Source organism: Eleutherodactylus coqui, chromosome 4 (genome assembly GCF_035609145.1).
Source record: "Eleutherodactylus coqui strain aEleCoq1 chromosome 4, aEleCoq1.hap1, whole genome shotgun sequence".
Classification (NCBI taxonomy): Eukaryota; Metazoa; Chordata; class Amphibia; order Anura; family Eleutherodactylidae; genus Eleutherodactylus; species Eleutherodactylus coqui.
In genome coordinates this window covers 194,744,628-194,757,786 of record NC_089840.1, presented here as the reverse complement: position 1 = coordinate 194,757,786, position 13,159 = coordinate 194,744,628, and the positions used below count along the sequence as shown (strand labels likewise).

General features: G+C 44.0%; 1 protein-coding gene across 1 annotated transcript in view; it reads right to left on the bottom strand.

Moving 5' to 3' along the window:
• The window catches only part of ZSWIM8 (zinc finger SWIM-type containing 8), an 86,559-nt gene that overhangs the window by 49,817 nt on the left and 23,583 nt on the right, over window positions 1-13,159 (bottom strand). Inside the window, exons 2-6 of the mRNA XM_066600512.1 lie at window positions 10,346-10,499; window positions 7,096-7,190; window positions 4,610-4,782; window positions 1,757-1,864; window positions 1,595-1,676 (exon numbers count right to left, since the gene is read on the bottom strand). Coding sequence (XP_066456609.1) covers window positions 1,595-1,676; window positions 1,757-1,864; window positions 4,610-4,782; window positions 7,096-7,190; window positions 10,346-10,499 — 612 coding nt within the window. The remainder of the gene's footprint in view (window positions 1-1,594; window positions 1,677-1,756; window positions 1,865-4,609; window positions 4,783-7,095; window positions 7,191-10,345; window positions 10,500-13,159) is intronic.

Genomic DNA, 13,159 nt, shown 5'->3' with positions numbered 1-13,159 from the left:
TGTTATTTTGGACACAATATTTTTGAAATGTATTCTAAGCAATTCTTTAATACATTATTAGGGCGGTTTCACACCTGCACTCGAGGTTCTGCTTTCCTGCTCGATTCAAGGGGCAGGAAAGGGGAATCCTGCAGCTGAAGGACTCAGTTTCAGGATGGAACCAAACAGCGCCAAATGGACCCCATTGACTACAATGGGGTTTGTTCAGTTTCCGCTCATCTGCCCGGCCTTTGGACGGAAGAAAAAGTGCTGCATGCAGCGCTTTCTCTTTCAGCAGTTTGAGCCGGATCTACAACAGAATGTCCGACTGGAGGCTTCAAAGCAGATGTGAAACCGGCCTGAGGCAAGTCACTGCAGAAGGAAAAAAAAAAAAAAAGAAGAAGAGAATGGAAATGTCTTCATCTTTCCAACAGCCTGTACTAAAGCTCACCATACACAGATTATTGTCAGCCAAACCTACCAAATTTGGCGGCACTGATAGACCATCTATGTGGGGGCCTCCCAACCTTTCCCTGACTGCAGATGTCAGAGGAGAGAAGGATCAGGCAGTTCGATTTCAACATGCCCAATCATTTCATTCTCCATGAGGATAAGCCCCAGTCAAGTGTTTAGCAGGAGCTTACCCCCGCTCTCCCGACTGAGAACACATGCACGCTCAGCCAAGCCAAGAGCGCATAAGTTTGTGTGAGGGAGGGGGTGGGAGAATGGATGTTTGGGTGACAACTATTTAAGGTTAATGGCCAGCTTTAATTTTTTAGGAGTGCATACCATAGGCAGACTTTGATAATGTAAAAAAAAGGAACTGTGTTAAAGGAGTGTTCCAGCTCTATACTATTCATGCCTATCCCAGGGTCACCAGTTGATTAGCAGGGGCCTGCCACCCCAAGACACCCAACAATCAGCTGATCGCTCGGGCTAGTGCGTGAGTGATCAGAGCTACATGCCAGAAACACATAGCTCTTTACACTATGCAGAAGCCTGGAATGGTAGAGCAGGCACAGTTTCTATGAATGTGCCTGCAGTACCAATCCAGACCGCTGCACAGTAAAAAGCTGTACGTTTCCAGCATATAACAGCTCCAGCAAACAGCTAAGTGACGTCGGACTGCGCCAATCAACTATTGACGAGCTATCCTGAAGATGGGTCATCAATAGCTTAGAGGTGCAAAACATATTTAAACTTCCTGCACCTTTCTATTCCTCCCAAAACTATGCCATAAAGTAAAGACACAAGCATATAACAGAGGTACTACATACATCTGGAGTTCACTTATTGGGCTCTAAGTATCAAAGTGTCATCATTAAGAACATCACGAATACACAACTGGGCATCTACATAGAGGACGATATATTCAAGGAGTCGGTAAAACCAAAAGCAGTGGTAGAAGCCTGCCTTGTGCTAAAAGTTATAGAGCAAGGGTTTCATCATGTAAATCCCTAGAAACATAATTGGTGTTTAAAAGGAGGATGAAAAAACAAGAAGAAAAATGACACAAAACCACATGCTATACAAGTTGACAAGACAGGGTCGGCCATCAGCATAACACTGTTTGCTAGCAGCAATATTTTGCACTCTTTGTGGCGATCGCAGCTACCTGGGGCTCCACACACTGTGTTAATGGCGGTCGACTGTGAAGACAGTAATTCATCCAGAAGACGCTGAGCAGTGGGCAGTATCTGGATAAAAAGAGTTAGAGTGAGCTTCCTACTAGTAAGAGCCGTCAGTCACTGGTGGTACATGTTCGTAAAACACCTACCTGCTGTGGGAGCTCGCTGATGAGATATTGCGCAAACTTCTGCAGCTGATCCCTCTGTAGCCTAGACAAGGATTCAGAAACTGGAGCTCGCAAGCAGACTGCTGATGCCTGTGGGAAACAAAGCTCACAGTCAGGGTGCTTTCACACGGGACGATCTGTCGGGAACAGGCCGTCCCAGCCAGAATCCTTCCTGTGCTTTTTACATAGGAATGAGCATCACTAACGAATGGAGGCCGCGCGGCCGGGGATCGCTCCCGCCTCCATTCACAGAGAGCAGGCAGTCATTTATAAAAGTGATCGACTGCCATTTTACGCAGAACGATACGTTGTTCAGTTTTTACGCATGAAAAGCAAATGAATTCTCATTCATAGTTGAGTTTATACTGAATGATATTCATTCAGATGCACGCAGGAATCTGAACGATTGGCCTGTGTAAAAAAGAGCTTTAAAACACAACCTTCAGGGTATGTAGACACGTAGCATATTTGTTCCGCCGCAGATTAGCGTGCTGGAAATGTGCAACAATTACAGTAGCTGCAAAATGTATGGGAGGTACAGATATCACATCACCATGATGCATAAAAAAATCTGCAGCGTAAATTCACCTGTGGTAGGGATTTTAAATCCACAGCAGGTCCATTAATCCTGCATACCGGTTGTGGATTTGCGGTAATTTTTTCCCCATTGTATTCAAGTCAATATCTGCAAGAAATCCATACCGTGGCAGATTTTGCTGCATATTACCTGCAGATGCGCTGCAAGATCAGCAAATAAGGACACTATGCAAATTAATTCAGAAAAAATTATAATTAAAAAAATCCATTTACTCCCCTTCTCCATCTTCTCCTCCCTCCTCCTCTGAAGACATTCTGCTCTCTTGGCAGTCTCCTGGCCTCCAGTGATGGGTCAAGCAGGAGACTGACGAGGGAGCAGGTGGACCACTTTATCAGAGTGAGAAGACGATGGAGGTTGTGAGTAAATGCACTTTTAATTTCAAACAGTTCCATAGTGGGAAATCCACAAGCAAATCTGTACTAAAAAGGCCGCTGCGCAACCCGCTGTATATCAGTTTTTCGTAACATAGCCCAAGGATTCTTTTGCCTCATCACACACAAAACACTTTCCCACTTGTCTACACCAGGCCATAGTAGCGGTGTCAGTAGTTATATGCATATATATAGTATCTCTGTGTATATATCTGCACAGATTTTACCACAAATTTGCATACCAAACTACTGCAGATTCACCCCCCCCAAACTACTGCAGATTCACCCCCCCCAAACTACTGCAGATTCACCCCCCCCCCCCCCCAAACTACTGCAGATTCACCCCCCAAACTACTGCAGATTCACCCCCCAAACTACTGCAGATTCACCCATGGCTTAAACCCTTTTCAATGAGCAGATCCACAGGCTGATTTATCCACGCAGATTCTGGGTCAAGACGTGACATGTCACTTTTTTACCCTTGTGCTCAGATTTGAAATCTAGTATAACGCAGAGTACGAGGTGGCTTCCCATTCAAATTAATAAGACACTTACGTGACGTGGATTTGCAGTAAAAAAAATAACCATGTGAAATGGTGGATATCACAGTGAAAATATTTAACGTGAATTCCGCCTCTAAAATCCATATCAAAATCTGAATCTTTTTTACGCAGTTTTTTGTGTGGATCCGCATGTAGAATTTCAACATGGCAAATCTTGTTACTGTGTGTGTCAGAATCAAGAAAATAAGGAAGATTGAACAATACATCTGCAGCGCCACCTATTGGATGGCAGCATTCATGCAAATCCATTTCCAACCCTTTATACAGGTCTTTATAACAATGAATGGGAATTGAAAACCAAAACAGAATACGGGCTCAGTCCCATGGGCGCATCGGCACCCGTACACCGGCGCCGATGCGCCCGTGTGACTGACAGTTAGAAGACGGCCGTACCTGAAGACGGACGTCTCTCTGCAGCGCTGATGAAAGAACACATGACCTTTCCTCCAGCACTGCAGAGGCACGTACGTCTTCAGGTACGGCCGTCTGCTACCTGCAGTAACACGGGCGCCGATGCACCCGTGTGACTGAGCCCTACAGCTGTTTTGTGGTTCTTGACCCTCATCAGTGTGCAGTAGGATCCTGGCTTGACTACAAATGTGAGTCAGGATGGGTATCATCACTCCTTAAGGAGAGCACCAAGAAGGTGTGTGAGGAGGTTTTATAAGGCCATGCATGCTCCTCTGGGAAATATATGCAAATAAGGAAGATGGAATAATACCTCTGCAGTGCCATCTACCTTATTTGCATATTTCCCAGAGGAGCATGCATGACCTTATAAGTCTCCTCACTCACCTTCTAGGTGCTCTCCTTAAGAGGTGAGGATACATGACTTCTTGACGCAGAAATGCATGGAAACAAGATTTTCCATGTGAAATTTCCACACGTGGATTGTATCCAGTGACAGGGCATATTCTGCATGAGGATCCACATGAAAAGCAATGTAAAAAACATGTGAATTTTAATGCTGATTTTAGAGGCGGTATTCATGCTGAACTTTTCCACAGTTATTTCCGTCATGTGAACGTACTCACAGAGTGATATACTGTACATAAACAGAACTTTCATGTAAAATACATTACACTTAGTGTAGTGTCTCCTGAGAGAGTTTCCCAGAACCATTTGCACAAACACTGTCTGACACTACATGGCTCCTCTGGGATCAATCAAACAACACATGGGTGATCCTTAGATAGCGCACAGGTAACTCCCAGATGTGATTAGATAAGCTCTGTCCAACAGATTTACTAGAACAAAACTGATCTGACGTCACTGCGATTCCACCATTAACCAAGTCACTAACATTGTGTATCCTAAAGAGACAAAGGGCCACCACATGGGAGCACCACTTCGCTCCCGCTCCACAGGTACAGCTGCACGAGGTGATCCGGCAACGGTCAAACATCACGGCCACATTGTAGGCACCTTTCGGGGACAGCATTTGTGGCGGTACTACAGTGGCGCTCAAGTGGAAACCTGAAAAGATAAAATTACAAGTGTTCAAAAAAAAAACATCAACATTGGAACTTTTTTGCAGAACATGTGCATTTATAGGTAAACCAATAATATTCCTTAAGGACGTCCGCTGATAAAATGAACTTTGCCTAATAGTAAGTTCTCTCTGATTGACCTCTATGAGTGAAACAAGCAGGAGAGCCATCTGTGCGGTTGGCAAGAAAGTACAGGAACAGCCTGGCAGGTTGTGGGAAGCACCGATGCTGAGCGGTAGCATACACCAACATCCCGCAGGCCTGGTCTGTATCGCATATGTACATTAAACCTGCAGCCCCTTAGAAAACCACCATACATTTCCTTAAAGACTACTTTCACATGATTTATCAGAATCAGCTGTTCTGTGTATGTGCATAAGGAACAACACTCCTTGGTTATTATATATACTGGTATTTGTATCCTGCATTCTACAACCGTTTACCGTTTCGTAGGCTCAAGTTCTAAATTCTCAGTTCTCTGAGCTGCTATGATGTCTCCATACACTTCAGACAAGCAGGATGTACTGCGTCACATACTGTAGAAGCATATTATATAGTGGTACTGAGAAGTCTGGCTGTGAATCAAGGCTGTGAATCAAGTTTCCGCCTTTGTATCCCTCTCCTCCCCATATAACTGCTGCCCATAAAAGTCTATGACCTCTCTGTGTACAAATTCAGTACATTCAGAGTGAGTGGTCAGTGCAGGAGTCAGCGGGAAGAAGTTGTGGCTTATAAGTGGAGGAGGCGGCATTGATTAGCCAATTCATAAATCCAGCCTCCACAATGCAATGGGTGTGATTGGTTCTTCAACCGCTGCTCAGCCAATCAATGCAACACTGGACTGGTTCATTGAGCTGTGCATTGATTGCTCCGAATGGCTGAGCAGCGGTCGAGAACCAATCACTTTTTGGAGGTGGGACTTGTGGGCGTCTGAGGACTGCAGGACGTGCTGGACGTGCCGGAGAGCAGCGGGAGGTCACATACCAAGCATGCTAGGTAAGTAAAATAAGACGTCCCGTGACATTAAGACCAAGTGCCTCTTCTGTGTCTAAAGTTAATATAAGATAGAGTCTTATTTTCAGGGGAATACGGTATATATCTTCCATTTTATTTTTTTCATTAAAAAAAAAATGATGAGAAATAGGAGAAAACGAATTTTCCCTCATTTTCCAATGCTATGTATATTTTGAGATTAAAACTATTTACTCCAAAAAGTAATCCTCGGAACAGACTAAAATTGGTGGCTATGGGTCATTATTTTCTGTTTTTATGAATATACACTCTGCATGACAGGAACGTAATTCCAGAGCACCCAAAGCTCATTCAAAATGTGTCCGTGTCATGCAGGATACCTAAAATTTGTGTATGTGGGTTCAGAGCCATGTGCATTTTTGGGGGGAAAGGAGGGGGAAGAAGGAGGGGGGGGGGTCCTATTTATTTATTTTTTACTTAATTTTTCATTATCTTTTTCTCATTTTATTTTTTTTACATTTTAATGTATTTATTATTTTACTACAGGGGCACAAGTAACCTATGAACACACTTTCTACGTGTTCCCTGCTGTCCTCCTATAGAGATCACTGATAAGCAGTGACGTAATGCTAACAGCCCATAAAGATCATCATTACAGTACCTGTGATCCATATGCACAGACATGCAGAGAGGATGCACATCAGGTCTCCTCTGCACACCTCCCAGTCCCAGCGGCTCAGGGAATCCCTCTGATGTCATTACTGACATCCCAGTATTCCCTAGCAACTTACTGAATGCAGAAGCAGAACTTTTGCCTTCGTGAGTGCAACTCTCAGAGCGAGCGCAGTGTTCCAGATTCTTTGTGACAAGGAAATTATTTCAGTCCCTTGTCACACTACAGAATGGGGCTTTCACTCAAACAGCCCAATCCTGCTGATGGCACTATGTAAAGAACACACTGCCATCAAACTAGTCATGTAAGTTAGACTGATAGCTCATCAATTTAAGTGGTGCGTTCATAAAGGGTTAAACTCTACAAAATTGCCACACAGTGTAAATACTGCAGATTTTTGAAGTGGAATTTCTGCATGGCAAATCCACAGCATTTACAGTGCAAGTTATTATAGATGAGATTTTAACAAATTTCATCCTTATGGTGTGAAAGATCGGCAGCAGAATTGATATGCAGAATGTCAATTTATGCTATGGATTTTCAACATGGATTTCACTCCCTGGAATGAGGGAGTGAAATCTGAGTCAAAAATCTGCAACAGATTATCTGCCATAGAAAATCTGCTGTGTGTGAGCAGAGGCTTACAGGTCTTACCTATCTGTAGAGGGTCCTTCACGGCTCTCATACGAAACAGCTGCTCGCCCCTCTGGAATTCATCTGCGCTACCGTTGGCCAAGCAGGAGTACAACCTGTTGAAGGTCAAGATTGTATTTTGATTATTGTTACGGTTGAAACCATTTCTTTTACAAGATCCTGTGTGGTAGGAGAAGGCTTTTGGCAAAGCAAAAAAATAAATGCAAGGACGAAAGACTATCGAAATATTTTGCGTAAAGATTTTAAAAAAAAAAGAAAAACAAAAAAAAAAAACACACTTCTAGGGGTCCTTCTCTTTCAATTGGAATATATATAGTTGAAAGGGGTTTTCTAGGCAAAGACTATGGATGACCTATCCTCAGGTTAGGTCATCAATTGTTAATCGCCAGGGACCTGCCGCACGGGATCCCCAGCAATCACCTGATCGCTCGGCTGTCAATGCAGCAAGCCAGATGTGCATCACAGGAGACGGGACCAGAAGTGGCCTAACTGACTTCACTGAATCAATGGAAGCTGAAGCATCTATTACACGTCTAAGAACGTCTGCCTGAGACACTGGGTACGGGTGTAAAATGTAATAGCCACTTTAGCTCCTACTGATCTCAATGGGAGTGAGGCCTGCTAGGCCACTGCAGGTCCCGTCATCTATGATGCATGTCTAACCCGCTGCACTGACAGGCCGGGGATCAGATGATCATTGGGAATGCTGTGCAGCAGGTCCCCGGCGATGAACTATTGAGAATTGATCACCAATAGTTTTTGCCTGGAAAACCCCTTTAACCTACATAGTACTTTCCCATCTAACTTTAAAGCAACCCTTGGCCCTGGACAAACAAAAATGGCCCTACTGCTCCTCTGACTAGCTAATGCACACACTGCACCAGCATGCAACTTTAGCCTAAGATACTCCACACCGCACTGATTGGCCAGTGCAGCATGTAAGGTCTAAACTACCAATGTATACGAATACGTAGTGTGCGTCAGCAACGCAGCCATCTTTGTTTGTCCAGGAGGGTTGCTTTAACTATGAAACATGCTCTGTTGTGTTTTAAAAAAAGGATTGTACCTCATTGACCTCTCAATGGAGGGATGACAAGAGCCCAATAAAGGCCTTTCTAACTCGGATTTCACATACCCACAACTCTATAATCCAAACTAGAACAGACTAGCAACTATCTGTGGTAAATGGGGAGAGAGCCATTATAAGAGTTAGATGGATCATTTCCAGTAATTCTAGTGTACTCGGGAACTGTTGAATAAACAATTCCACATTAAGGGTGGATTCACACACCAGTTTTCGTGGCAATCTTTGAGCCAAAGCCAGGAGTGGATCCAGCAAGAAGAAAAACTATAAGCCCTTCCTTTATATTTCCCACTTCTGGCTTTGTTTTTTTTTATTTTTTTATTTTTTTTAAATAAACCAAAGTATGAAAAACACCCACAAAAACTTGTGTGTAAAATCAACCTAACGCCCAAAGCACACGGGCGGATTTTTGCTGTGGAATTCGGGGCGGGCGTCTGATGCGGATTTCGCAGCAATGTCCATCCATAGCTTGCAATGTAAAATGATTCTTTGCATCACTTGCGATTTCCGCTCACAGTGGAAGAATCGCAGCATGCGCTATTTTCGTGCGGGACTCGCACGGGCGGCTTCTGAAATGCCAATTTCTAAATAGCCGCAGTTCCGCATCATCACTGACACGGCATTCGCTTCACTATGCATGTGCGCCGGCCGGCACATCCGCAGCACACAAAGGGCCAATCCCGGACAGATACGCGGGAGTCACCGGCTGACACAAGGTCTGATTCCACTGGCTTCAGAGGTGATTAATCAGGCAAGTAGTGTTTTTATATTATTTGTTTAGTTTTAGCTCTTACCCTGCCCATAAAATATATGTGCTGGGGAGTTTGTGTCAGTCTCTGAAAACCGCTTTAACATATGAACACATTTTCATGCCAGCACATTTCCGGCTATGAGCCATCTAACATCATATAATACATTTCAGATTAAATAGGAATCTGTAAAAGTCCTTAGAATAAACACTACTTATGCAGCTGCGCACTTTATAGAAGAAACAACTGCAACAAAATTAGTTTCACACCTGAAACTCCCTCTACAGTTCAAGACATCTTCTACATAACCGCCGGACTACTTCCCTTCTATGTAACCCTCTAGCTTCCTATAGGAGGCACAGGACAACTTGCAGACCCCCCCCCCCCCCCCCAATCCCAACCATAGGGTAGTACGCTTTACTGTAGAGCACTTGTTGGGAGGCTTTAGAAAGCAGGTTCTGTACAGACATCGCAGCGGGAATGTGAGGAGTTTGCAGAATTACAAATGAAGCTGTGGATAGGGATGCAACATAATACACGCTGTAAATAATCATCAGTGGAGTAGAAGTAAAACAATGTACTTGCCAAGCTGCGTCTGTTTGCATGAAGGTGTCAAAAAAGGATTTAATAGGTTTCTGGCTCAGCACGCCTGGCTTAGTCCCCCGCAGTGGCTCTAATGTCTATTTTACCAGGTCTTCTTCCTTTCTTTGAAGAAGGGACTCTGCTCCGATTCTCCTCGAGGCGACCTACATGTGATTCCGCCCCCCACCGGCCGTTCCCCCTGGCTACAGCTTTGTTGGAACAGTTGCAGCTACTGAAGACCAAGATTAGTTGGAATAATTCCTCTGTCTGTGATGTCCATGGCTTCCAAGGTCTTTTAGTGCCCTAGGCAGATAAGGCAAATGGCAAGGCGCCCAATGCACAACATCTATTCACTTCTATCGGACGGAGGAAGTTATTCGAGTGCATCGACCGCCATCCGTCCCATAGGAGTGAATGGAGTGGTAGTCACGCGTGTGCACCACTCCATTTACACGAGGCATTCGGAAGTGTGCTGTTCTCCGGATCAGAGGGGGTTTCCAGGGGGTCACTCCCCAGTGATCATTTTATCTTCTATCCCCATTACCTTTAATAAATTTGACTAAAACAATGGGACAAAAATATAACTAGAGAAATCTAAAATTCTGTACATACTAAGGCTAATTTCAAATTAAATAAAAAAAAAAATAAAAAATAAAAAAAAAGGAAAAATTCCAATGTAAAAGACGATAAGAAAACCACCTGGAATTCATGGCGATTTATTTAAGGGCATTTAAAAGTGCTAGGGAACCTATAAAATACATGGCATTTAGTTGGAATAATACCATCAGCAATCACCAAGGTTTGGAAGCGAACATATTAGCTGTGAAGAACTCACCTTATATCCTCCTCATTCTCCGGGAAGCTCCAGAACGCAATTCGTAGTTGTAGCTGCTCTGGAACTGGGGGGTAAACCTTTTCGACCACTTCGAATGGAATGTGAAATGCTACCTGCTTCGCAGACAGTTCCACTAGTGGATTCACAAGTCCATCTACCAAAAACAGAAAGATAAAACGGTCACAATGTGAGGAAGCAAAGAAGAACTTTCTTAGATAAGAATACAACATTTACGTAAGGAGGCAAATCACAGTCAGCTGCATTTACACGCAAAGATGATGGCTCAAAAGATGCCTTTGAGTAATCATTTTGCATAATATACTAATTGGTACTAATGCCTATTAGTATTAATTAGTAGCATGTGAGCCGGGAGCTGAATTTATTCAGGGCTCTCTGAATAAATCCCTTTTGTTCTGCAGGTGGGGCTGACAGCCTGGAACAGCTGAAACAATGCAATCAGCTGTTATCAGCGGTCCCCGAACAGAGCACAGTGTGCTGTTCTGCTGAAAGACATATTTCAAGTTGAACTGACATCCATCGTTCAGCAGAAAACAGAAAGATGGGTACATTTCCATGCAATGATTATCGCTCGAAATATGGCTTTTGAGCGAATTTTGTTGTGTGTAAATGGGCCTTAACTTGTATAATCATCATGCCCTGACGAATAATACTGTATTACAAATTTGCCTAATATGTGGTAGAGCTATATGCTAAAATACCCTAATTCAATCAGGTTGTCATATAAGGCACGCTATATGGTTAAATAATACTAAGCGACTTTGGAGTTCACTAGTAATGAATCACCATAGCACCATTACACCATCCTGACAACATAAGACCCCCTCAAATCTTTCTTGTTGCTCTCATCTCCTTCGTTGCAATTACATTCTTCTTTTTGGGGCTTTTAAAAACTTTCCCCCATTTTCCTTCAATGGCGTTCACTAGGAAGTGGGAGACTGAACTGTATACTAAATTCTTAGATTAAGATTGACAAAAGAAACTTTCTACTTACTTCCTGCCAATGGCTTGTTTTGCCAAAGATACCCAGTATTACTTATGTTGGTGGTGTAGTAGCGCTCCTGGGATAATGCTGCATATCTGGTGCGATTGTCCATTTGTTTGATCAAAAACATTAACACTACATGATAGACTCATGGGCCATACTTCTCCAACATCACCTGTAATGGGCTCCTTTCCTTTAACCCTGGACCGCTGTCAACCATGAAAAACAGCCTTTTTGGACATTTCTTCAGACGCTAGGACGTTTAGTCCAAGACAATGGAAATTTCCTATTGCGGTGTTTTTCACTGAGTAGATGGTGGAGGTTAATTACTTAAACTGTATGTGTAAACCGCTGCGTAAGCCATGCACAATTTTCCTGTTTTTTTTAACTTCCCAAACTATCGCGTCGCAACGGTGCATATATATGCGAGCCATATGCATTCCATTGCGGTTTTTGCAAAATCCCGTACACATGGCTGGCACAGAAATTCCGCGGTAAATCCGTCCCGTGTGAACCTAGCTTAAAGGGGTTTTGTCATTAAATAAAATAAAAAATTCTATACTCCTAGTCCTCCACAGGCAGTCCACTTACCACATCTTCTCCTCGCTGATCTTCTCTAGACCCCTGGGTCAGCTCACCGCAAGTTGGCCTGCTTGTTAAAAAGCCTGCATTCCTCTTCCTGCAGGTCAGTGAAGGTCACATCCCTGTGACTGTAGCGTTTACTGGCTGGGAAGGAGTGCTGATCTATTGCAGAGACAGCACACATGCGGAGTCTCTGCAATAGCTCAACACTCCATGCTAGGCTGTGAACTAGTGACGTAGCGTACATTGCCGGGCTGGAAGAAGACTGCCTGTGAATGTACGTCACGTCACAGGAAGCAGGAGAATCAGCTAGCTAGAGGTAAGGTGACTGCAGGAAACAGGAGAAGATGCGGTAAGTAGACTGACACGGGAGGAATAGGCAAGTATAGAATTATGTTTTTTAATGACAGAACCCCTTTAATGATTGAAAGATTAAAGGGGTTGTCTCGCGGCAGCAAGTGGGTCTATACACTTCTGTATGGCCATATTAATGCACTTTGTAATGTACATCATGCATTAAATATGAGCCATACAGAAGTTATTCACTTACCCGCTCCGTTGCTAGCGTCCCCGTCTCCATGGCTCCGTCTAATTTCGCTGTCTTCTTGCTTTTTTAGACGCGCTTGCGCTGTGCGGTCTTCTCCCCTTCTGCTCGGTCCAGGCACAAGCGGTGTTCTGGCTCCGCCCCCTTCTACGCGTCATCGCGTAGCTCCGCCCCATCACGTGTGCCGATTCCAGCCAATCAGGAGGCTGGAATCGGTAATGGAACGCACAGAGCCCATGGTGCACCATGGGAGAAGACCCGCGGTGCACCATGCGAGAAAACCGCAGTGCATCCCTGGGAAAGGACCGGCGGCCATCTTAGGGAGAAGATTTTTTAAAGTCCTTATTTCGTTGGATCAGTGAGTAGCAAGCAGTTTAAAAACCGCTTTAATTTGCTATTTTATGCCGGGGGGGGGGGGGGGGTGACAGGGGGAATGGGGTAAGGTAAAATTTTGAGGTTTGCCGCGAGACAACCCCTTTAAGTATGAAGGAACGTCGGCACATTTTTGCTCACAAGCGGGGTCACTGATCAAATTGTGCACCCATCTCCTAAGTTTGGTTTCTTTCCTTCTCTCTTTCGGCACCTTTCCTCTTCTTCTTTTAAGTGCTTTATTCTTTACCGGTAGATTGTTGCCTTCATCTTCTTAACGGGCATTTTGGTACGACCTTACTGCTATACAATATAC